Source organism: Lolium rigidum, chromosome 5, assembly GCF_022539505.1.
Source record: "Lolium rigidum isolate FL_2022 chromosome 5, APGP_CSIRO_Lrig_0.1, whole genome shotgun sequence".
Taxonomy (NCBI): Eukaryota; Viridiplantae; Streptophyta; class Magnoliopsida; order Poales; family Poaceae; genus Lolium; species Lolium rigidum.
In genome coordinates, this window is record NC_061512.1 from 157,652,488 (window position 1) to 157,676,367 (window position 23,880).

General features: G+C 45.2%; 5 protein-coding genes and 1 pseudogene across 5 annotated transcripts; all 6 read left to right on the top strand.

Annotated features, from left to right (window-relative positions):
• The first annotated feature begins 157 nt into the window (after positions 1-157).
• On the top strand, positions 158-888 carry LOC124651805. Its single transcript, XM_047190839.1, has one exon. The coding sequence runs from the start codon at positions 184-186 to the stop codon at positions 733-735; it is 552 nt and encodes a 183-aa protein (XP_047046795.1). The 5' UTR covers positions 158-183; the 3' UTR covers positions 736-888.
• Positions 889-2,465: 1,577 nt separating this feature from the next.
• LOC124651228 lies at positions 2,466-3,326 on the top strand. Its single transcript, XM_047190349.1, has one exon. It carries the CDS (start codon positions 2,548-2,550, stop codon positions 3,097-3,099), a length of 552 nt encoding a protein of 183 aa, XP_047046305.1. The 5' UTR covers positions 2,466-2,547; the 3' UTR covers positions 3,100-3,326.
• Positions 3,327-9,483: 6,157 nt separating this feature from the next.
• LOC124651369 lies at positions 9,484-10,317 on the top strand. The gene has a single exon (XM_047190465.1). It carries the CDS (start codon positions 9,588-9,590, stop codon positions 10,140-10,142), a length of 555 nt encoding a protein of 184 aa, XP_047046421.1. The 5' UTR covers positions 9,484-9,587; the 3' UTR covers positions 10,143-10,317.
• Positions 10,318-12,791: 2,474 nt separating this feature from the next.
• On the top strand, positions 12,792-13,649 carry LOC124658367. Its single transcript, XM_047196717.1, has one exon. It carries the CDS (start codon positions 12,871-12,873, stop codon positions 13,420-13,422), a length of 552 nt encoding a protein of 183 aa, XP_047052673.1. The 5' UTR covers positions 12,792-12,870; the 3' UTR covers positions 13,423-13,649.
• Positions 13,650-17,742: 4,093 nt separating this feature from the next.
• Positions 17,743-18,581, top strand: LOC124658363 (annotated as a pseudogene).
• Positions 18,582-20,885: 2,304 nt separating this feature from the next.
• LOC124658078 lies at positions 20,886-23,127 on the top strand. The gene is made up of 2 exons (XM_047196520.1): positions 20,886-20,964; positions 22,386-23,127. Exon 2 carries the CDS (start codon positions 22,393-22,395, stop codon positions 22,948-22,950), a length of 558 nt encoding a protein of 185 aa, XP_047052476.1. The 5' UTR covers positions 20,886-20,964; positions 22,386-22,392; the 3' UTR covers positions 22,951-23,127.
• Positions 23,128-23,880: the final 753 nt, after the last annotated feature.

The following is a 23,880-nucleotide window of genomic DNA, read 5'->3' on the forward strand; positions in this document are numbered from 1 at the left end:
ACCATGACGTGAGCAGAAAAGTCGGGCACCGTGTTTTCTGAAGTCCTTACTATATATACATCCTAGCTAGGCGCCTCAGGGCAAGGCCAGTGAATCTGAAAACCACCTTGCCTCACACCATCTGCGCATGCCAAGCCTTACTCTGACCCTCGTACGTAGTGCAGCATCTTAGTTAGTTGCTGCATGCTAGGCCACCTCTCAGCAACAAATATGAGTATCAGAAAGGCCCCTATGCTCCTGAAGAAGGCGGTAACCATGTGCAAGAGCAAGACCGGCGTGCTAGCGGGCAGACTCCTCGTCCTCGCCTCGCTCCGCCATAGGATGGCTAGAGTGGGCGCCATCTCGCACAAGATACAAACGCTGATTGTGGCCGCCGACCAGGCAAAGGTGAGATTGGACTACCACAAGGCTCTCTTGCTGCGAAAGATCAAGACGATGCGGACAATCAATGGCGGTGAGATCATTGATCTCCCGCAGCAGTTGGCTCTGTTCGATAAAGAAGAAAATGGCGACGACAGCTGCCCTGATTGGACATTGCACCCCATCTTCAATGACAACGACAATTGTTGCTACATTGAGGAGTACGCGGAGGATGACGACGAGCCGTCAGTAGTGGATGCAATCAGGAGCAACCCAGAGTTGGAGGGATTGGAGTTCAACCTGGACTACGATATCGACCAGGCTGCCGAAATGTTCATCATCAGGTTCCGCGAACAGATGAACAAGAGCTTTTAGGATCCTGTGTTTGGTATATCAACGTGATCATGATGTTTAGGTAGCACTAACGAAGTGATAGTGGTGGCAGGTGAGAGAGAGGAATACCATGGATAGTCGGATTCATGGATATGCATCCCCAAGGATAGGTATTTTTGCAGGCCTCGACAAGTTACAAGTTCTAACTATGTTCTAAATGTGTGTTCGTATGTGACAAGTAATGATTTTTTGTGATTGTAAATCTTTTTCTAAATTGTTTGAACTAGGATACTAGCGTACAAGGCTTCACCACATAGTATCTTCTCAATAATTGATACCGACATTCACCCCCTACTACACTTCTTACACAGCTAGATCACTCGTGAGGCTTGCGGTCTTCGATCGATAGACGACAATAGGTTCGTTGCTACATTCCTATCACTGATTTACGATGTTGTGCCTCAAATCAAACAGGCTACCCCAATATACCGGTTGCTGATGAAAACCCACATTGAGCACTAGTGGCAATTTTGCGGATTATATCGACCCTATATGCTCCCATTATTTTCTAGGTCACCTCCATTTCTTACAAGCATTTGCAGAGTGTGATTTGACCATGTCACCGTTCGACAAGTCTTGCCCCGTCCGCACTAGCTACTCTCTCTGATCCAAAATGTACGTTTTTCGAGAGTTAGACACCCATATTTTTGCGTGTAAATTGCAAACACTATTCTGCTAAAAAGTAAGAATGATTGCTACACGTTCTTTTACAGTTTTTTTTCCACATCCAATTAATAGAAGCTCAATTCTAGATGAAGCTAACGGGTAGCTAGATAGGAATTTCACAAGAAAAATGTACCAAAATCAAGAGGCGAATTGAAATAGTAAGATAGGACGATTATTATAATTACAAAAATGATTTTTCCTAGTAGTTTGCCCCATCCAAGTTTGATGGCGCAAATCAATTGGGCAAGTGTGGCAACAATATACACATGATATCATGCATGAGGCTCAGCATGCGCATATGGATTCTGGATGCAGCCATCTGGAGACGGTTGCTCGGGATATCTACAACCAGGGTGGCTGACAGCCTACTAAGAGATTGCAACATGCATCAGAGTTTTTTCCTTTTTTTTCCGCCGGTTAATATTTGTGTATACTTTGTGTGACCTTTGAGTTATATAACCTCTGAATGTTAAACTATGCAATAAAACGGCTGTGTGCATCAATTGATACAGAGGCCGGGGCGAAGCTCCCATTTCGAAAAAAGCATGGAACTTGATGTGTGGTTGCCTCAGTGAGCGCATGGGAAGCACGTGCGCATAAAGAAGCAAAGGTAAGCAGATCCCACGGCAACACAAAGCAGCGGAGAAAGAATAGACACACGCTATGGCATTTGGGGCATGAAACACATGGCCTGTTACCGCAAAGAAAAGCTGGCCGGTTTAGTCCCAAGCTAGCTTTCGACAAAAATAATTTTGTTAAGCTATCATCAGCTTTAGATAGTGACAATTTTGTATCGAAAGAGCCAATAAGCTCCCTGTGGCAGGATCCTTTTGTGACTTACTAATGTATTTATTTCTTTTAGTGCTCACTCCACATACCATTTGCTTTTCTCCAATGCTGCATTCACATGCATTGCGAGGGACCAAAAGTATGATCACGACATGATATGAGCAAAGGTGCTTGCGCGTTTAATTCCACGCCCAGTTTCTGACTATAAGTACACTCTTTGAGCCTCAGGACAAGTTCCATGCCTCAGAAACCAAAACAAGCTTCTCTCATCGCAGTGAACTACCCCGTTTCAAACCTGAGCCAACTGCGCTTGGCCACCTCCATCTCTCAGCAACAAACATGAAGATGGGAAAGACCCCCATGCTCCTGAAGAAGGCAACTTCGATGTGCAAGAGCAAGACTAGCTTGCTCGCGGACAGGCTCCTCGTCCTCGCCACGCTCCAACGACGCAGGATGGCCGTGGTCGCCATGATCTCCAACAAGATCCACACGCTCATTGTGGCCGACCGGGAGAGAGGGAGTTGCCACAAGGCTGTTGCAATGCGCAAGGTTGAGAGTAGACAGGCCATCGTCCATGGTGGTGGCATGGCCGCTAATTTCTCTCATCAGTTGGCCATGTTCGATCAAGAGGATGGTCAAGGTGGCTTCCCTGACTGGACATTAATGCACCCGCTCTTCAACGATGACATGGACGAGAACTGCTGCTACACTGATGATGTCGATCTGTTACTCGATGCTTGCGATGCTGGCAACGATGAACCTTCAGTGATGGAGGCAATCAGGAGCAGCAAAGAGGTAGAGGGGTTGGAGTTCAACGTGGAGCAGGACATTGACCGGGCTGCCGACATCTTCATCAAGAGGTTCCGGCAGCAGATGAACCATGACTTTTAATTAGTGGTCTTGCATGGATGTACCATATCCTTGCACGGCCTAGGTGGTCCTTTTTGTTAGCACGCCCACAAGTTAGATGATATTTTGTAGGAATAGGCCTAGGTGGGCAATGGGGGCACTCCGCTGCATATTTTTGAAGGAATGCCACCTGGCATTTTTGTTTAACTGATAACAATGTTACATCAGGAATTACATGAGATAAAATAAAATCTGAAGGATCACCATTCCACACATGGTTCTCCTTTGAGCTATAAGCAAATTTCGCTAAATCGTGCACCACTTTATTAGCATTTCTTGGACAATGATGGAAATACACCTCTATCATCTGACCGGCTTTTAAGAAACATTCAGCTAAGATCGCCACATATGGATTTCAGACTTCAATCGTGTCGTTACAACATTTGATCAGTTCAAGAGAGTCCGACTCGATCGACACGCTGGAGCATCCAAATCTTTCTAGGAATTCCAAGCCTTGCATCTGCCATTTCGCACTTAGCATTTTTTTTAAGTTGGCAATACAATCCCCCTATCGCCTATCTTCGTGTCTTTCTGTCTCTAGAATTCGATAAGAAACTTTCAACCCATCATCGGGACCCATCATAACATTTTTTAGGCAGTGGTATCGTAACTATATGTCTGTATGTACAAGTAGTTCATTACCGGTCTATGCAGGGAATACTTAGTTAATTTTTTTTGGAATGCAAAGGAAATTACTTTTTTAGACGGATTACTACAAATACATTTTTTCAGGGAAGAATGAGAAAATTTGAGCAAACCTTTGATTTTTTCTTAGTTATCAGCAATTCCCTGCAAGCGTGGGCTTTCTCTTAGAAAGACGTGTTGGGCTTCTTTTAAGAATAGTGTTAGGCTTCATTAGCGCTTGCAATTACAATAACTTTGGGCCGACCCTCTGCACTATATATTGTCGCTGATTACAACTCCACCATATGACCTAGCGAGCTGTGAGATAGGCTTAGAGATGCGCAGCCGCCACGACGACCAACTCTCCCAGATCCTCCTTCACGCCGGCCACCACCGCTCCCTGTACGTTTTCGAACTGGTGCTCCACACATCTCTGGGTTGAAGCGGTGTTGAGATGAGATTTCCCCATATATCACTTCTAGGCGGTCTTGGTAAGCGCCGCCGAACAACGAGCGATCGCTTCGTCGGAGACCGGCGTATGGGGTAATCTCATCTCAACATCGCTTCCATCCGAGGTTTCTAACTTCTAACGAGCTTGCTTCCCCCGTTATTGATACGAAGTAAGTTTGTTACGATTCCCTTTACATGTTGCTCGGCAAGTATCCTTGAATTCAGTGTTGGCAGGAATAGCCTAGCGCGCAGTCATACCTCGTCCTATGGGCTTGGATTCAGAGTTAAGTCGTTACTGCAGGCCATATCTGTAACTCTCAGAGCGTAGCAGTTATACGGCTTCAGCATATACGGATATGCCTGTAACTGGCCATTAGCCACTAGAATAACGGCTATGATTTGTGTTGATTCTAGTTTCTTCAGTTTTGGCCTACATAGATGTTTAATACTCCCCTCCATCCTATGAAACATGTCTTAACTTTGTCTAAATTATCTTAACTTTGTCTAACTTTGGATGTATCTAGGTGCTAAAAAGTGTTACCTATATTAAAATTTTAAAAAGTTAAGACAACTTTCATCTTCATGGGAGCACTTAATGTCGAAGGCATGATCAAAAAGACATAACTTGATTCAACATTAAAACTTTATTAAATTGGTTTGTTAGCTACTATCTACCGCGTCCATTTGTAGAATGTTTCTACTTTTCTACCACACGAGTCCCTGATGTGCTTCTTATAGCCTCTATTTGGACCAGTTGTAGCCAAGACTGCTAATATTACAAGCTGAGTGTGTCCCAGACTCCCAGTACACTAATATTTCCGGTTTCGGATGTTGATTTTTCATATGATGCTGAGATGATTTAACTTCGGATCTGTTGTCACAGTTTACTCAATGGTGAACCCAATGTTTAGTGCATGAGTCATAAACAAATTGGGAGACTAAACTCCCAAAGTTTTTTTTTCCGTATTAACAGAACAAACTTCGACTGGTGCTATTTTTTCTTCGCAGGTATCAGGTGTTACATTTGGGTCGCCAAGATGCATAAATGAGCCATTAAGTACCCCTTTGTTTGGGCTTAAATTGTTGATTCTCAGATTCTAGCTGTTGTAGAATTAGAATTTGAAACAAACAGCTCCTATAATACTCAGATTGTGTAGAATTGATTCTAGAAATATACACATAGAGAACCATAATCCCAGAATCAGCAAAATAGGTGATTCCCGAGCTTCTTTGTTTGGGCCGAAACGTTTTTTTAGCACAGCCTCGTTTTATCTCTGCCTCCTCACGATCTTTTCCCCTCACGTCCCCCACGTAGCCGCCTGGAGCTGGCCCGAGGACTTCCGCCGCCGCCTACCGCTCCTCCGGCTGCAGCCAGCTCCCGCTCCTCCGGTCGCCGCCGGATCCCGCTCCTCCGGCCGCCTCACCTGCTCCTCCGGCCAACGCCTAACGGCTCTGATCCGCACCTCCAACCGCCGTCGACTCGTTCCACTCCACCACGCCCGGCTGCAGCGCCAATTCCATCCAGCACGTCCCTGTGAAGGTTAGAAAATGTGTTCTTGGTTTTTGGATGGATCAATTCAAGTGTAGCTAGCATCTAATCAACATAAAGGCCTGGCACGTGCATGCAATATCACAGGAAAGATAAATATACACATACAATCCAAAGTACTACGGCGTACCGTACGCCGGCCGGCCGGCCGGCCACGCGTATATACGTGGCTGCCTGTACATGGTACCTAATACATGGTTCACGTTGCCGATCGATCGATCACGCTAGCTCCGTCTGAACTGTATCATATAGAATTGTATCCAGTGGTAAAAAGGAGATCTTTAACCATGCCCATTCGTCGCTACGCAATGTTATTGAGCGTGCATTTGGTGTGTTAAAGATGAAATGGCGTATTTTATTGCATATGCCATCTTACCCTTGTGACAAGCAAGCTTTGATCATTGTTACTTGTATAGCACTTCATAATTTTATTAGGGACAGCCACTTGAGAAATAAAGAGTTTGATAGATGTGATCGTGATGAGTACTACATGCCGGGGGATCTACTGCCTCCACCTACTGGTCGAGTATCTAACATTGTTCATGGTGATGATGCTCTCATGAAAGTAACCAGGGAGAGAATAGCTGATGAATTATTGGCAGCTACAGATGGAGTTTAGTTTTACGCACTACTTTCGGGTGATGGTTGATGTACGTTTAGGATGATGATTGGTAATTGAATGTGCATTTTGGATGATGATTTCAATTTCTTAAATATTTGTATACATACTTGTCATTTCGATAAAACTCCGACAGAAGCAATAACTAAAACACGCACAAATGAAGACACAACATACATTTTACATTAATTACGGTCCGTAAAGCTGTCCAAACAGCAAAGTAAACAAACACACAGATTCTGATTCTCAGATCCCACAGCAGGGTAAACAAACATACTGCTTCTGATTCCAGAAATCAAGAATCACAGCTGATTCTCAGGAATCAGGATTGACAGCAGAATCTCAGAATCCAAAGCCCAAACAAAGGGGGCCTAAGTCGATTTGACTTGTTTCCTTTAATTATTTTTTGTGGTTTGGTTAATCTGCTTTATGCTTTTCAACAATGGTGTGTGTGTGTGTGTGTTTGCGTGTTTGATTATTTTCCGTGTAGTATCAGGCAGTGAGATGTTGACATCAGATTTCTTCTTATTTTCCATGATTTACCATTTCTTTTTTTTGTTTGTGTTTGTTGAATTCCTATTTAGTCCAGATCTGATTATCTTGAACCTTAGTTTGATTGTAGAATGATGAATGAATTCCACCTGCCAAATTGCTATTTGCTCATACTGTATAAACTTCTGGTGACTTAATCAGAGTGAGTTTCAGTGGTATTTTGCTTTCTTCGAGATGCTGCGAGTGGGATGGCTTGGATGAGTTTCCTAAAATCTGGATTGTTTGATGAGTTGGCTAACATTTGGATGTTTTAAAGACTTAGCTTCTTACCACATAACATTTGATATATTTATTTATGGCAATAAATAAGTATGCATAATTCGGTTGTTGTTACCACTATAGGAGATAGTTACATCAGAGCCAAGTTAACATTGCTGTGGATATATGCCTTATGTATCGATTGTAGACTTGTATTGCATTTGTTGGCGCAGAATGTAGTGCAGATTATTGGCCGCATGCTGCCCCTGAAGCCCTGGTAGCACATGCAGAACTTGGAAATTATGGCATTCTGCTGCTGCTGACCGGGCAGCATCAGGAGGAGCATTGGAAGGATGGCAACGGCAGCTGCTCTGTTCTTCAGCTCCATCTCCGTCCTCGTACCAATGATGGCTTCTTCAGGGTCAGGGGTGAACGAAGAGAACAGCTGTGCTGTGGTCAGTAATACTGTGAGGCTGGGTGCATGGCACTGGGGTCTCTTATGAGTTTTTGATGGCAGAACCGACATTTACCTCAAAATGCATTTTCAGAGCATAGTATTTTTTCTTCTGTGGGGCACGGTTTCATAACATCGCTTCCTAGTCATGGAGAGTGTTTTGTCGAAGGAATGATGCTGAAGTGGTGGTGTTCTGTAGCCAATTCTTGCACGGTGTTCATTTCTGGACATAGCCCATGATGGTGGTGGTGCATCACTCACCGTGAAAAAAAGCTTGGATATTAAACTGATATTGCAACTTAACTGGCAACAACTTCATGCATGATAACTACCATACTGGTATTAACAAGACAAGCTGATCTGAACGGATGTGGCATATGTCTGTGTGTTTGGTTTCAACTTTTTGGTTTCAACTTTCAACAGCAAAGGCCTTAGTTTATATGCACAGCTTATTAATGTGAGAACTTACACTGCGATATTGCACAAGATATAGGATCCAGGGGTGGTAGTCCACTTGGGGAAGACAAGGGTGGGTGGTCTGCAACAAGGTTTTCATGAGAGGATAGCCAGCATTCATGGCTATGAGATCATTGATTTCTCTGATCAGTTGGCACTGTTTGATCAAGAAGAATATTGGGTGGGTGGACTGTCGCTGATAGACTTTTCTTCAATTTCCTTTGTAAATGTTAGGTCTGTCTCTTCATTTTATTCAAACCACCAAAATCCATTAAAAACCAAAGGAGCATTGTTGTGTCCTAAAATCGGAACAAGCTCTTGGTGAAAAAGACTGGCGTGTAGTCCGAAAAGCGCCTATGGAAGATCCACTATCTTCCTTCGCACCAAGTCAATCTCCATGCATACATTCTGCCAGTTCTCATTCAATCTCTTTTCATCTGGGAAGCTTCCCTGCAACTCCAACTACCGAAAACATTAGCTCGAACATTCGAGTTAGAGATGAAAAGGACCGCCCTTCAGCTAGAACCCTCCCTTAAAGAAATGCAATTGAGTCAGTGACCCTATGAGAGAGGAAGATTTCCGTTGTGTCCAGTCATCGTCTATTGAACTCAAAGAACTTCTAGTTTGATTAGCATAAAGAAAGTGCAAGTAGAGCATGTGTAAACAAGCGTGCATTCGTCAATGCTGAATTATAAAAAGCTAAATAAGACTTATCAAGAAAAAAAGCTAAGTCTTTAAAATGTTACTATGTGTTAAGAAGCTCATTCCATTGAACGAACTTCACGGCGTCCGAACAACAACAAAAAATAAATCGTCTCACAGATTGCCGAACAATAATATGCACCAAGCATAGGACTTGATGTGGTGGTTGCTGCAGTGAGAGCACGGGAACTCAGGAAGCGCGTGCATTGCGAGGCTAAATACTCAAATATCAGACTCCATAAAGTTGTTGTGATGATATGAAAATTAATGATAGCTTCCATCGATCTATCAAGGAGATCTCTTCAGCTTTACAAATGGTGACGATCGATCGAGCAGCAAAGCGCTTAGAGGAGAAGCAAAGCTAAGCGGATCTCATGGAAACAGAAAGCTGGGGACGCGCTAGCAGCAACTTCTGGCATTTTGGGCATGAGTCACAAGGCGGGAGACCGCCAAGAAAAGCTGCCCAGTCAAGTTGCTAGCTACCTTTAGAGCAACGCATTTTATTAAGTCATCCTCAGCTTTAGACAGTGGCAATTTGGGACCTCAAAGAGCCAATCGCCTCCCCGTGGCAGTGCTAACTCCACTCCACATGCCTATTTTTTCTCCAATACTTGTTCCCCATGCTTTATTAGGCTACTAAAAGCTTGATCATGACATGACATGAGCAAAGATACTTCACTGTCAATTGCACGCTCAACTTCTGACTATAAATACAGCATTGGAGGCTAAGACAAGTTCCATTCCCCAGAAACCAAAACCAGTTTCTCTCATCTCCAGTGACCTACCCCTTTTTAAGCCTGAGGCATCACAGCTCCTTAGTTGTTGCCATACATAGGCAGCTGGTGTGCCACCTCTCTGAAGCAAAGATGAAGATCGCCAAGGCCCCCATGCTCATAAAGAAGGCCGCGGCGATGTGCAAGAGAAAAACCGGCATGTTCGCGGCCAGGCTCCTCCTGCTCGCCTCCCTCCAGAGCCGTAGGATGGCTGCTGTTGCCGTCATTTCTCACAAGATCCACACCCTCGTTGTAGCTGACCAGCAAAGAGTAGACTGCCAAGGGACTCTCGTGATGCGCAAGGTTGAGAATAGACAGGCGGTCGTCCATGGTGTGGACATGGCTGCCGATCTTTCGCATCAATTGGCTCTGTTCGACCAGGAAAGTGGTCATGGTGGTTGCCATGACTGGACACTGCACCCCATATTCAGTAACGATGAAAATTGCTATATCCAGGAGTGCGACGACGAAGACGATGGTGATGTGCTACTCAATGCGTGCCATGATGACGACGAGCCATCGGTCATGGATGTAATCAGGATCAACCGAGAGATAGAGGGGTTGGAGTTCAACATGGAAGAGGAGATTGACCAGGCTGCAGATATATTCATCAGGAGGTTCCGGCAGCAGTTGAGCAAGAGCTTTTAGTGGGTCTTTTTTTCCACATGCATGTGTCGAATCCTTGCAACGGCCAAGGACGTGTTGTCTTTTTTGTTGAGGCACCCACAAATTAGATTTTTTCGAAAATCAATACGAGTAGAAATTGATATTGAGCACACAAATGATCTTTTACCGAATGCTGATTTTTAGAGCTCGAGCTACACATAGCCCGCTTTTTGAACCATTCAAAATTGACATTTTGAAGTTCCAAAAAAATTCGACCAAAAAATCTAGCTGTAGAAAATAAATGTACTCTATCAACTTGAAAAAGTGTCAACTCAAAATATCCTTTATTTTGGGCTGCATAAAAATACCAAAATATGACATCTAAAGTAATGAAAGTGCAAAAATTAAATTCTCAATATTCTGTTAGATTTCGTATTTTTGTTAAGCCCATAATATAAGTCGTTTCACTTCAGATTTTGTGCGTTGATAGAGTACATGATTGTGTATATTTATAATTGTTTTTGCAGAAATTTTTGAAATTATAAAATTGTGTTTTCCAATTTTGAAAAATACTAAGCTATGTAGCTCGAGCTCCAAAGAGAATTTCCGTCGTTTTAGTCCTTTTCTGATGAACAATTTTGTCAAAGATCTAAGACCTGCGGATTTCAGATCCATATATCCACTGTTGGAATCGGGTTTTGTACCCATTGTCCTTATAGGCTCATACTTCCAGAGTATATTTGTCGGGCACATGGTAGATACAATTATCTATGACATTATATCTTTACCAACTTTTTTTTATCAGAAAAACGGTCGAGGGGAGACCTACCGTTCAGAGATGCTATCAAAGTAGGAAATTTAGCCAAGTTATACTGCTAAATTAAGATAAAGCTGTTAAGCTTCATGCACTAGCCACTTGAACCAAAAGTCCGAACTGATGGAAAGGGCTAGGCAATCCACATATACATTTCACAACACCCCCACTTGCGTGTGACGGGAGAAGAGAAAGTCAACACGTGAACAGCAATTTTTAGGCTTAATTGCAAAAACCATGTGAAAGCCAGGATTTGAACTCGAGATCTAGGGCTCTGATACTATGTTAAGCTTCATGCACTAGCCACTTGAACCAAAAGTCCAAACTGATGGAAAGGGCTAGGCAATCCACATATACATTTCACAACAAAAGCAACCCCGATCATATTGTTTATTCGTGCTTGTAGCCAAGGACATTGAGCGAGAAAGTATTATCAGATGTACCCCTTCATGTGAGGTAGACTTGGGCGATTAGGCTTCCTGCCTCCCATAGGTGGCGCCCCTGATCTCCCTCGCCTCATGTGGCCTTAGAGCCATGGAGGGGGCTCCTTTTTTGATGTTTTCCTTAGTATACTTATGGTTTGTGTCCTATCGACGAAGGCGTGGCGGTGGCCAGTCTCTGAAGATGGAATAAAATCCTCCTAATCTAGCGTCGCCACTGGGTGTGTGGAGGTTCTTTCCAGCGGATCTCACCGGATTTGGTTGGTGTTCCATCTATGCTTCCCTTCACCTCGTGTGCTGGTTCTTCGGGGACTTAACACAATGGTATCCCGTTTGTCTATCACAACAAGCTCTATTATGATAAATTTTGCTTGGCTCCAATAAAAGAGGAGCGATGATGATGGCGCTCCTTCATCTCGTTCAATTGCTTGTAGTCATCGCTAGGTGATCCAAGGACTTGCTCTTGTAAAAAGAAAGAATGATTGCTACAAGTTCTTTTATAGTTTATCTCCCACATCCAAGTAATAGAAGGTTAATTCTAGATAAAATTAACGAGTCAGAGCTGTAAAATAATGTACCAGAGTCCAGAGGTGTACAAAACTTTGCGCTTCGGTCAGGGCTAACTTAAAAAGATAAGACAACTATTATGAAGAAATGTATTTTCCCTTGCAGTTTCCATCCAAGCTCAACGACGAACAATTAATTGGGCAAGTAAATCTCAAGTGACTTATAGTGGATCCAGGACGAATCACCACATTCAGATGGTCCAGATACCGTGCAATGACTTGATGTGGTCGTTACCACAGTGAGCGCACGGGAACTACGTGCAGTGCAAGGTTAAATACTCCATGTGACAACGTCTCCAACTCCAGCTCCATGATGGTGTTGTGATTTATGAGAACATGAAAAATAATGGAGAAACCCACCGATTTACCACGGAGATCGCTTCTCCTTTCTGCGTGTTGACGAGCAAGCAGCAAAGCGCACAAAGAAGCAAAGCTAAGCACATCCCACGGCAACACAAAGCAGCGGAGAAAGAACAGACACGCGCTATGGTTTTTCGGGCATGAATCACACGGCCGGAGACCTCCAAGAAAAGCTGCTCGGTTTGGTCCCAAGCTAGCTTTCAACAAAAATAATTTTGTTAAGCTATCATCAGCTTTAGATGGTGGCAATTTTGTATCCAAAGAGCCAATCACCTCCCTGTGGTAGGAGCCTTTTCTGACCTACTCATGTATTTCTTTCTTTTAGTGCTCAGAACACATGCCATTTGTTTTTCTCCAATGCTGCATTCACATGCTTTGCGAGGGACCAAAAGTTTGATCACGACATGCCATGAGCAAAGGTGGTTGCGCGTTTAATTCCACGCTCAGCTTCTGACTATAAGTACACTCTTGGAGCCTCAGGACAAGTTCCATGCCTCAGAAACCAAAACAAGCTTCTCTCATCGCAGTGAACTACCCCGTTTCAAACCTGAGCCAACTGCTTGGCCACCTCCCATCTCTCAGCAACAAACATGAAGATGGGGAAGACCCCCATGCTCCTTAAGAAGGCGACTTCGATGTGCAAGAGCAAGACTAGCTTGCTCGCGGCCAGGCTCCTCGTCCTCGCCACGCTCCAACGACGCAGGATGGCCGCGGTCGCCATGATCTCCAACAAGATCCACACGCTCATTGTGGCCGACCGGGAGAGAGGGAGTTGCCACAAGGCTGTTGCAATGCGCAAGGTTGAGAGTAGACAGGCCATCGTCCATGGTGGTGACATGGCCGCTAATTTCTCTCATCAGTTGGCCATGTTCGATCAAGAGGATGGTCATGGTGGCTTCCCTGACTGGACATTCATGCATCCGCTCTTCAACGATGACATGGATGAGAACTGCTGCTACACTGATGATGTCGATCTGTTACTCGATGCTTGCGATGCTGGCAACGATGAACCTTCAGTGATGGAGGCAATCAGGAGCAGCAAAGAGGTAGAGGGGTTGGAGTTCAACGTGGAGCAGGACATTGACCGGGCTGCCGACATCTTCATCAAGAGGTTCCGGCAGCAGATGAACCATGACTTTTAATTAGTGGTCTTGCATGGATGTACCATATCCTTGCACGGCCTAGGTGGTCCTTTTTGTTAGCACGCCCACAAGTCAGATGATATTTTGTAGGAATAGGCCTAGGTGGGCCATGGGGGCACTCCGCTGCATATTTTTGAAGGAATGCCACCTGGCATTTTTGTTTAACTGATAACAATGTTACATCAGGAATTACATGAGATAAAATAAAATCTGAAGGATCACCATTCCACACATGGGTCTCCTTTGAGCTATAGAAAATTTCGCTAAATCGTGCACCACTTTATTAGCATTTCTTGGACAATGATGGAAATACACCTCTATCATCTGACCGGCTTTTAAGAACATTCAGCTAAGATCGCCACATATGGATTTCAGACTTCAATCGTGTCGTTACAACATTTGATCAGTTCAAGAGAGTCCGACTCGATCGACACGCTGGAGCATCCAAATCTTTCTAGGAATTCCAAGCCTTGCATCTGCCATAGTACACACTTAGCACATTTTTAAGTTGGCAATACAATCCCCCTATCGCCTATCTTCGTGTCTTTCTGTCTCTAGAATTCGATAAGAAACTTTCGACCCATCATCGGGACCCATCATAACATTTTTTAGGCAGTGGTATCGTAACTATATGTCTGTATGTACAAGTAGTTCATTACCGGTCTATGCAGGGAATACTTAGTTAAAAAAATTTGGAATGCAAAGGAAATTACTTTTTTTTCGACGGATTACAAGAAATACATTTTTTCAGGGAAGAATGAGAAAATTTGAGCAAACCTTTGATTTTTCTTAGTTATCAGGAATTCCCTGCAAGCGTGGGCTTTCTCTTAGAAAGACGTGTTGGGCTTCTTTTAAGAATAGTGTTAGGCTTCATTAGCGCTTGCAATTACAATAACTTTGGGCCGACCCTCTGCAGTATATATTGTGGCTGATTACAACTCCACCACATGACCTAGCGAGCTGTGAGAAGTGCGAGATGCGCAGCCGCCACGACGACCAACTCTCCCAGATCCTTCTTCACGCCGGTGACCACCGTTCCCTGTACGTGCGATGCACCCATGGTTTTCGAACTGGTGCTCCACACATCTCTGGCTTGAAGCGGTGTTGAGATGAGATTTCCCCATATATCGCCTCGTCGGAGACCTGCCTATGGGGTAATCTCATCTCAACATCTCTTCCATCCGAGGTTTCTAATCTTCTAATGAGCTTGCGTACCCCGTTATTGATACGAAGCAAGTTTGTTGGTATCCCCTTTACATGTTGCTCGGCAAGTATCCTTGAATTCAGTCTTGACAGGAATAGCCTAGCAGTTATACCTCTTCCTATAGGCGTGGATTCAGAGTTAAGTCGTTACTGCTGGCCATATCTGTAACTGACAGAGCGTAGCAGTTCTACGGTTTCAGCATATACCTGTAACTTGTCATTAGCCACTAGAATAACAGCTATGATTTGTGTTGATTCTAGTTTCTTCAGTTTTGGCCTCCATAGATGTTTAATACTCCCTCCATCCTATGAAACATGTCTTAACTCTGTCTAAATTGTCTTAGCTTTGTCTAAATTTCGATGTTTCTAGGTGCTAAATAGTGTTACCTACATCAAAATTTAAAAAAGATAAGAGAACTTTCATGAGACGAAGGGAGCACTTAATGTCGAAGGCATGATCAAAAAGACATAATTTGATTCGTCAGTAAAACTTCATTAAACTTGGTTTGTTAGCAACTATCTAGATCGTCCATTTGTAGAATGTTTCTACTTTTCTACCACATGAGTCCCTAATGTGCTTCTTAGAGCCTCTATTTGGACCAGTTGTAGCCAAGACTGCTAATATTACAAGCCAGTACACTAATATTTGCTGTTTCAAATGTTGATTTTTAATGTGATGCTGAGATGATTCAACTTCGGATCTGTTGTCACAGTTTGCTCAATGGCGAACACAATGTTTAGTGCATGAGTCATAAATAAATTGGGAGACTAAACTCCCAAAGTTTTTTTTTCCATATTATCAGAACAAACGTCGGCTACTGCTATTTTTTCCTTTGCAGGTATCAGGTGTTACATTTCGGTGGCCAAGATGCATAAATGTGCCATTAAGTCGATCTGACTTGTTTATTTTAATTAGTTTTTTATGGTTTTTTTAATCTGCTTTATGCTTTTCAACAATGCTGTGTGTGTGTGTTTGTGTGTTTTACTATTTTCCATGTATTATCAGGCAGGGAGATGTTGACAACGGATTGCTTCTTATTTTCCATGATTTCCCATTTCTTTTTTTGTGTGTGTTTATTGAATTCGAATTTAGTTCAGATCTGATTATCTTGAACCTTAGTTTGATTGTAGAATGATGAATGAATTGCACCTGCCTAATTGTTATTTGCTCATATGCTGGTGACTTAATCAGAGCGGGTTTCAGTGGTATTTTGCTTTCTTCTAGATGCTGCGAGTGCGAAGGATTGGACAAGTTTCCTAAAATCTGGATTGTTTGACGAGTTGGATAACATTTGAAAGTTTTAATGGCTTATCTTCTTAACACACAACATTTGATATAGTTATTTATGGCAATAAGTTAATATGCATAATTCGGTTGTTGTTACCACTATAGGAGATAGGTAGATCAGAGCCAAATTAACATTGATGTGGATATTATGTATTGGTTGTGCTGCATTTGTTGGCGTAGAATGTAGTTCAGATTATTGGCGGCATGCTGCTCCTGCAGCCCTGGTAGCACAGGCAGAATTTGGAAATTAGGGCAATCTGCTGCTGCTGACCAGGCAGCATCAGGAGGAGCACTCGAAGGATGGCAACGGCAGTGTGGCATTGGGGTCTCTTATGTGGAACTCGCTTTTTGATGGCAGAAACGATGCTTACCTCGAAATGTATTTTCAGAGCATAGTATTTTGCTATTTTTTTCTTCTGTGTGGCGCGGTTTCATAACATCGCTTCCTAGTCATGCAGAGTATTTTGTCGAAGGGATGATGCTCAAGTGGTGGTTTTTCTGTAGCCAATTCTTGCATGGTGTTCATTTCTGGACATAGCCCATGGTGGTGGTGGTGCATCAGTCTCCGTGAAAACAAACTTCGATATTAAACTGATATCCCAACTCAACTGGCAATAACTTCATGCATGATAACTCCCATACTGGCTTCGACAATTAAGCTGATCTGAACGGATGGCATATTTCCGTGTGTTCCGTTTCAACTTTCAACAGCATAGGCCCTAGTTTATCTGCACAGCTTATTAATGTGAGAACTTACACTGCGATATCACACAAGAACCAGGAGCCAGGCGTGGTAGCTGACTTGGGGAAGACAAGGGTGGGTGGACTGCCACAAGGTTCTCATGAGAAGACAGCCAGCGATCCATGGCCATGATCATTGATTTCTCTGATCAGTTGGCACTGTTTGATCAAGAAGAAGATCGGGTGCGTGAACTGTCGGTGATAGACTTTTCTTTAATTTTATTTGTAAATGTTCAGTCTGTCTCTACATTTTATTCAAACCACCAAAATCCATTAAAAACGAAAAGAGAGTTGTTGTGCCCTTAAAATGAAGTTGCGAAGGTACAAGCGTGCATTATGAAAAGCTAAAAAGACTTACTAAGACATATATTTTCCCTAGAAGCTCATTCCATTCAACGAACTTCACGGCGTTCGAAACAATAACAACAATAACAACAAATAAATCGTCCCACAGATTTCCGAACAATGATATGCACCAAGCATGAGACTTGATGTGGTGATTGCTGCAGTGAGAGCACGGGAACTCCGGAAGCACGTGCATTGCGAGGCTAAATACTAAAATCTTAGACTCCATAAAGTTGTTGGGATGATATGAAAAATAATGATAGCTTTCATCGATCTATCAAGGAGACGTCTTCAGCTTTACAAATGGTGACGATCGATCGAGCAGCAAAGCGCTTAGAGGAGAAGCAAAGCTAAGCAGATCTCATGGAAACAGAAAGCCGGGGACGCGCTAGCAGCAACTTCTGGTATTTTGGGCATGAGTTACAAGGCGGGAGACCGCCAAAAAAAGCTGCCCAGTCTAGTTGCTAGCTACCTTTCGAGCAACGCATTTTATTAAGTCATCCTCAGCTTTAGACAGTGGCAATTTGGGACCTCAAAGAGCCAATCGCCTCCCTGAGGCAGTGCTAACTCCACATGCCTATTTTTTTCTCCAACACTTCTTTCGCATGCTTTATTACGCTATTAAAAGCTTGATCACGACATGACATGAGAAAATATACTTCACTGTCAATTGCACGCTTAACTTCTGACTATAAATACAACATTGGAGGGAATGGAGGCCAAGACAAGTTCCATTCCCCAGAAACCAAAACCAGTTTCTCTCATCTCCAGTGACCTACCCTTTTTAAGCTTGAGGCATCACAGCTCCTTAGTTGTTGCCATACATAGGCAGCTGGTGTGCCACCTCTCTGAAGCAAAGATGAAGATCGCCAAGGCCCCCATGCTCATAAAGAAGGCTGCGGCGATGTGCAAGAGCAAGACCGCCATGCTCGCGGCCAGGCTCCTCCTGCTCGCCTCGCTCCAGAGCCGTAGGATGGCCGCGGTTGCCGTCATCTCTCACAAGATCCACGCCCTCGTTGTAGCCGACCGGCAAAGAGTGGATGGCCCGGGGGCTCTCGTGATGTGCAAGGTCGAGAATAGACAGCCCGTCGTCCATGGTGTGGACATGGCCGCCGATCTCTCACATCAATTGGCTCTGTTCGACCAGGAAAGTGGTCATGCTTGGTTGCCCTGACTGGACACTGCATCCCATATTCAGGGACGATGAAAATTGCTATGCAGACGAGTGCGACGACGAAGACGATGGTGATGTGCTACTCGATGCTTGGCATGATGAGGACGAGCCATCGGTCATGGATGTAATCAGGATCAACCGAGAGGTAGACGGGTTAGAGTTCAACATGGAGGAGGAGATTGACCAGGCTGCCGATATGTTCATCAGGAGGTTCCGGGAGCAGTTGAGCAAGACCTTTTAGTGGGTCTAGTTTTCCGCATGCATGTATCCCATCCTTGCAACGGCCTAGGTGTTGTCGTCTTTTTTAGGCACCGACAGATTAGAAAGTTTTGGAGAAATCAATGTGAGTGTGAATTGATATCGAGCACAAATGATCCTTTTAGTCCTTTATTTGAACAGTTTTGTCAAGATCTAAGACCTGCTGATTTAAGATCCATATCCACTATTGGTATCAGTTTCTTTTTTTGCATACTGCCCTCCGACTGTGTAACATATATACAAACACTCGGCATAAACATAATACACTCGGACACAAGGTAAAGATGTAGTCACTATGAAAGGGTAACGTGAGGGTCAAGAAGGGGTTGAATAGACGCTACAAGTTTTTCGGTTTTTTAAATTTAATAGTGGAACACTGGAACTAGGAAAGTAATGGTGTAACTTGAAATAAGCGATGATTCTATAATGCGATGCAAATAAGAAAATAAAAACAAAAAGTAAAATAGCGTGCGAAAAAGGTAGTGGTACAACCGGGGAGCAAACGAAGACGAGACGCAGTATGTTTACCGTAGTTCCTTTCCAAGGGAAGTACGTCTACATTGACGCAAACAAATGTGCCAACCGCCACAAAGGCATCACCTTATTTCTCGTGAGCACACGACAAAGGCGTACCCACCTCTCCACTAAGCAATGCCACTCAAGACGGCTAACCTTCACACAAGGTTGGAGCACAACTTCACAAAGGTCATGGAGGCTCCCAACGACATCAAAAACTAGTCATAACAAGATGTAGGCTCTAGATGCCCTCAACAACAAGGATCCCCACTAATTAAGAAGATCTAGGGTTTCCAAATTCACAAAGTAAAGGTTGGGGTTTTTTGAAATTTATTTCGTAGATAGGTAGATCTAGCCCTCCTCCTTCAATGCCTAAAATTTGGGGTGATTAATTGGCTAGGGAGAGAGATCCACGCGATTGAAGCTCAATAACTATGGAGAAGAGGGAGTGTTCTTAGTGCTGGTCATATGTCATCTCAGGAGGACGTGACACTACTTCTTTCGCATCACCCGAGGGCCACCGCCACACTTCCTGTAGATTGATTTTTAAGGGGGAGATAGTGATAGAGTTAGGTTCTCTAAGCGTAACATGGTGATGTATATTTACGGGGCCACACCCACAATTTTCCTTGCTCCACAGTTTACATAGAGGCCCAGATCAGAACGGGCCTAGTATAATGACCCATCTGGCATGTCTAGGCAATTATCATCCACTATTGACCATTGTGTATGTAGCTACGGTCTCACGATCACCCATTTCTATTATCCATCATATCACACGCGCCTTTTTATTTCACCATGTTTGTTGTGAGGCCCATGTATGATGGCGGGTGTGCTTAGGGCTGTTTTGTACTATTGACTACATCAATCATAGGGTCATGTTTGATTCCTTCGTTCCCTTTATTGACCAGGTCACCTACACTTCAATCATGGAGTATGGCACGGAGTGGCCTCGTCTAGGGGATTAGGGTCCCCCGCCCCATCGGTTGCCTAGGGGAGTTGACGCGAGGGGGTCACACAAACACTTGCCTCCCCACTTACCTTCTGAATAAAAAGGGTACTATCCAAAAGTGGGTTCCTTACATCTAAACTCCACAGCTTAATGTCATGAGCAAGAAGACCTTAAGGGAAATTCGTTAGAAAAACTGTTTTATGGTGGACCGAGGCTGAACTAGATTCAAAACATCTAACGACATTGTTAAACATAATTATTCTAGCACACTCAACGATGCGCGCCCGACACAACATAAAAATATATATGCATACTGCTAAAATCCAAAAAACAATGTACACACCATGCATGAGACTTGATGGCTGCGTGAGAGCACGGCAAGCACGTGCATTGGGAGGCTAAATGCTCAAGTCTCCGTTTCCATAACATTTTTGTGACAACTAAAAAGCCAAAAACTCCCATCTATCTGTCGCAGATATCTCTACCGCTTTATGCGTGTTGAAGATCGATGGAGCAGCAGAGCACATAGAACAAGAAGAGAAGCAACGCTAAGCATATCTCACGGCAGCACAAAGCAGGGGACGCGCTAGAGCTGCAACTTTCTGTATTTTGGGCATGAATAACACGGCAGGAGACCGCAAAGAGAAGCTGCTCGTGTATTGCTTGCTAGCGAGCTTTTGGGCAAATAAAATTTTAATCATTCGTCAGCTTTAGATAGTGGAAATTTGGGACCCAAATAGCCTATCACGTCCCTGCGGAAGGACCCTTTGTGACCTGCTATTATATTTTTTTGCTTGTTTAGACTTATAGTGCTCACTCCACATGCCAATTTTTCTCCAATGGTACTTTCACGTGCTTTCTTGCGCTGGAGACCAAAACTTTGATCACGACATGACATGAACAAAGGTACTTCACCGTTAATTGCGTGCTCACCTTCAGACTATAAATACACCCTTGTAGCCTCCGGACAAGTTCCATGCCTCAGAAACAAAATACCAACTTCTCTCGTCTCTGGATCTGATCCCAATTTCGAACCTGAGGCAGCTGCTTGGCAACCCTCTCAACATCAAAGATGAAGAGGACCCGTCTCGTTCCCCTCGCGTCGCCCCCTCCAGGCGACCGAGGGGGCGAAACCCTACGCGCGCCGCCGCCCGCCCACCCCTCCTCCTCCGCCCCTCCTTGTCGCCCCCAGAGGTGACGCCGGCCGAAGGCCGCGTCGCCGGTGAAGGGGCGGCGGGGATTCCTTCCTCGGCCCGTGGTCCTCGCTCCGCGGCACGGTAGCATGGGGGCTGGTTGCTGCGCGGCGGCCGCCATGGCTGGGGCGCTGCTCGGCGAATCCCTCCTCCACGACCTCGGCCGTGGACTCCGGGGCGGTTGCGGCTGGTGGTGACCCCGGTGGGGATCTTTGGACACCGGAGCGGCGGCTCCGGATGGTGGCAACGGCGCTGTCTTCTACGCGGCGAGCGGCGGCCGTGGGTGGTGCGGGCCCGTGTCCTCGGCCGTGCGGGCGGCGGGGAGGCGGTGAACGTGTGGTGCGGCGCTCGGGGCCCTCCGCCGGGCTGCGGTGTCGAGATGCTGGGGAGATCTCCGCCCCGACCGATGAAGCTCGCAACTTTCGGCCAGATCTGCGTGTTTGTGGCCGGGTTGTTGGTGGTGGGGCTGGTCGGGACCGGGGAAACCTACGGCCGGCGGTGGCCACGACGTCGTCGACGCCCCGGCGCCGATTCCCTCCTTGGAGGCTTCGTTGAGGTCCCTTCTTCCTCCCCACCCAACCCCCTGCCCGGGGTGAAAACCCTAGTCCCTGCTTGGGCGGTGGCGGCGTCACGACGTCGTTCCCCTTCCTGAAGGCTCCGTCCGGGGCTGCTGGGGTGGTTGGCAAGGTTCTTCTGTTGTCGGTGGTGGTTCTTGGCAATGCTCCTTGTGCGGCGTCGAGCCAGGTCTGGAGGTTGCTCCGCAAGCTTGGGTCTGGTGGTGGTTGCTGCTTTTTGTCTGCCGATCCTCCTGGTGCGCCTTCGTTCATCAGCGTGCGTCCTCTGGACGGTGATGTGGGTGGCGATGGCCGTGGCGTGGCCTACGGTGCGGCAGCTGGTCTTGATCTCTCCTTTGAGCTTTGGGTAGTCTCAGCGATGGTGCGTTCTTGGGGGAACCTCTCTGCCTTTCGACGGTGCGGCGCCCTGCGATCCGGGGCGAGAGGGAAGGGATCCCTCTTCGGAGTCAGAGACTGTGTGCTGGCCTCCTTTCGTTCTTGTGGTAGAAATGCAAGCAGTGTGCCTGCGGATGATGCTCCCTACTACCCTGCTTCTCCTGGTGTCGGCGTTCGTGAAGACGATGGACACGGCGTGTCAAGCGAAGCTCGTAGTTTTTATCCTTTGTTTGCTTGTGTATCCGTGTCCTGTTCGTTGTGTTTGCTATGTATGCACTTTGTATCTGCCGGTTTCGCGGCTTTATTAATTTAAAGCAGGGCTTAGGCCTTATGTTTAAAAAACATCAAAGATGAAGATGTCCAAGGCCCCACAGCTCCTGAAGAAGGCCGCGGCGATGTGCAAGAGCAAGACGGGGGTGCTCGCAGGCAGGCTCCTCGTCCTCGCTGCGCTCCAGCGCCGCAGGATGACCTCGGTCGCGGTGATCTCTCACAAGATCCACGCGCTCGTTGTGGCTGACCCTGAGAGAATGGACTGTCGCAAGGCACTCATGCCGCACAAGGTCGAGAGGAGACCGGCCGTCATCCATGGCGGTGACATGGCTTCCGATCTCTCTCATCAATTGGCTCTGTTCGGTCAGGAAACTGGTCATGGTGGCTGCCCTGACTGGACACTGCACCCCATCTTCAGCGATGATGACAACTCCTACACTGAGGAGTCCAACGAAGAAGATGATGGTGATGTGCTACTCGATGCGTGCCATGATGATGACGACGAGCCATCGGTCATGGATGTTATCAGGATCAACCGAGAGGTAGAGGGGTTGGAGTTCAACATGGAGGAGGAGATTGACCAGGCTGCCGATATGTTCATCAGGAGATTCCGGAAGCAGTTGAGCAAGGGCTTTTAGTGTCTACATTCATGTGTCGCATCCTTGCAACGGCATAGGGTACGGTGTTGCTTCTTTGTTGAAGCACCCGCCAATTAATTAGGAAATTTTGGAGAAATCAATACGAGTAGGAATTGATATTGAGCACACAAATGATCCTTTTAGTCCTTTTCTTGAACAATTTTCTCATCGATCTAAGTCCTGCGGATTTCAGAACCATCTCCACTATTGGAATCGGGTTTTCCACCCACTGTCCTCATGCATCCCGATTGTATTTGTCGAGCACATGGTAAATACAATTATTATTTACTAAGTGTAACATACAAAACACTTGGTAATTTACCACATCAGCAAACTAACTGAAATACAACGCTAAGAAATACTCATTGTGAAAGGTCTCACATCCTCTGCATTCCAGCACCCACCCCTCGTGGGATGAATTGTCGTACAAAATCGCACAAGGATTGGTTGTGCGTGGTAGTACTTTCAATCTTCTGGTAGTAGTGCAAATTAGCTATAGTATGAGACTCGGTCACTGGCTAAGGCTGTTTATAATGGAGAGTTATACAATATAGATTAGTGTACATCCAATGTTACTATCGGGGGAGAAGCTAGGTACAATTAGTAGGGTCTATTCACCCGAATGGTTTTATTGAAAATCATCATCAAGTTAGGAATAAATATTGCTCATTAGTTTTTGTAAATAGTAGGCCTTGGCCCTGCGTTAAATTAATAACGCTTTAACGGCAAGTACATAGTGCTGTAATTCACACCACAAGACAAGAACAACAAGAAACACAACTTGGAGGTCAAGGCCCTCGTTCGTCCACTTGATCATACATCAGAGAAGACACGCCGAGAGAGTGTGCCAGGAGAATTGAACCAAGTTTCGTCAGAGTATAAATATCTGCCGAAGCCTCTGCCGAAGGATCCTACCTTCTCGCCCAAGAT

Bases quoted from the DNA above. Each gene is read 5' to 3' on its own strand.
- LOC124651805 (XM_047190839.1), top strand. From the start codon at position 184: ATGCTAGGCCACCTCTCAGCAACAAATATGAGTATCAGAAAGGCCCCT.
- LOC124651228 (XM_047190349.1), top strand. From the start codon at position 2,548: ATGAAGATGGGAAAGACCCCCATGCTCCTGAAGAAGGCAACTTCGATG.
- LOC124651369 (XM_047190465.1), top strand. From the start codon at position 9,588: ATGAAGATCGCCAAGGCCCCCATGCTCATAAAGAAGGCCGCGGCGATG.
- LOC124658367 (XM_047196717.1), top strand. From the start codon at position 12,871: ATGAAGATGGGGAAGACCCCCATGCTCCTTAAGAAGGCGACTTCGATG.
- LOC124658078 (XM_047196520.1), top strand. From the start codon at position 22,393: ATGAAGATGTCCAAGGCCCCACAGCTCCTGAAGAAGGCCGCGGCGATG.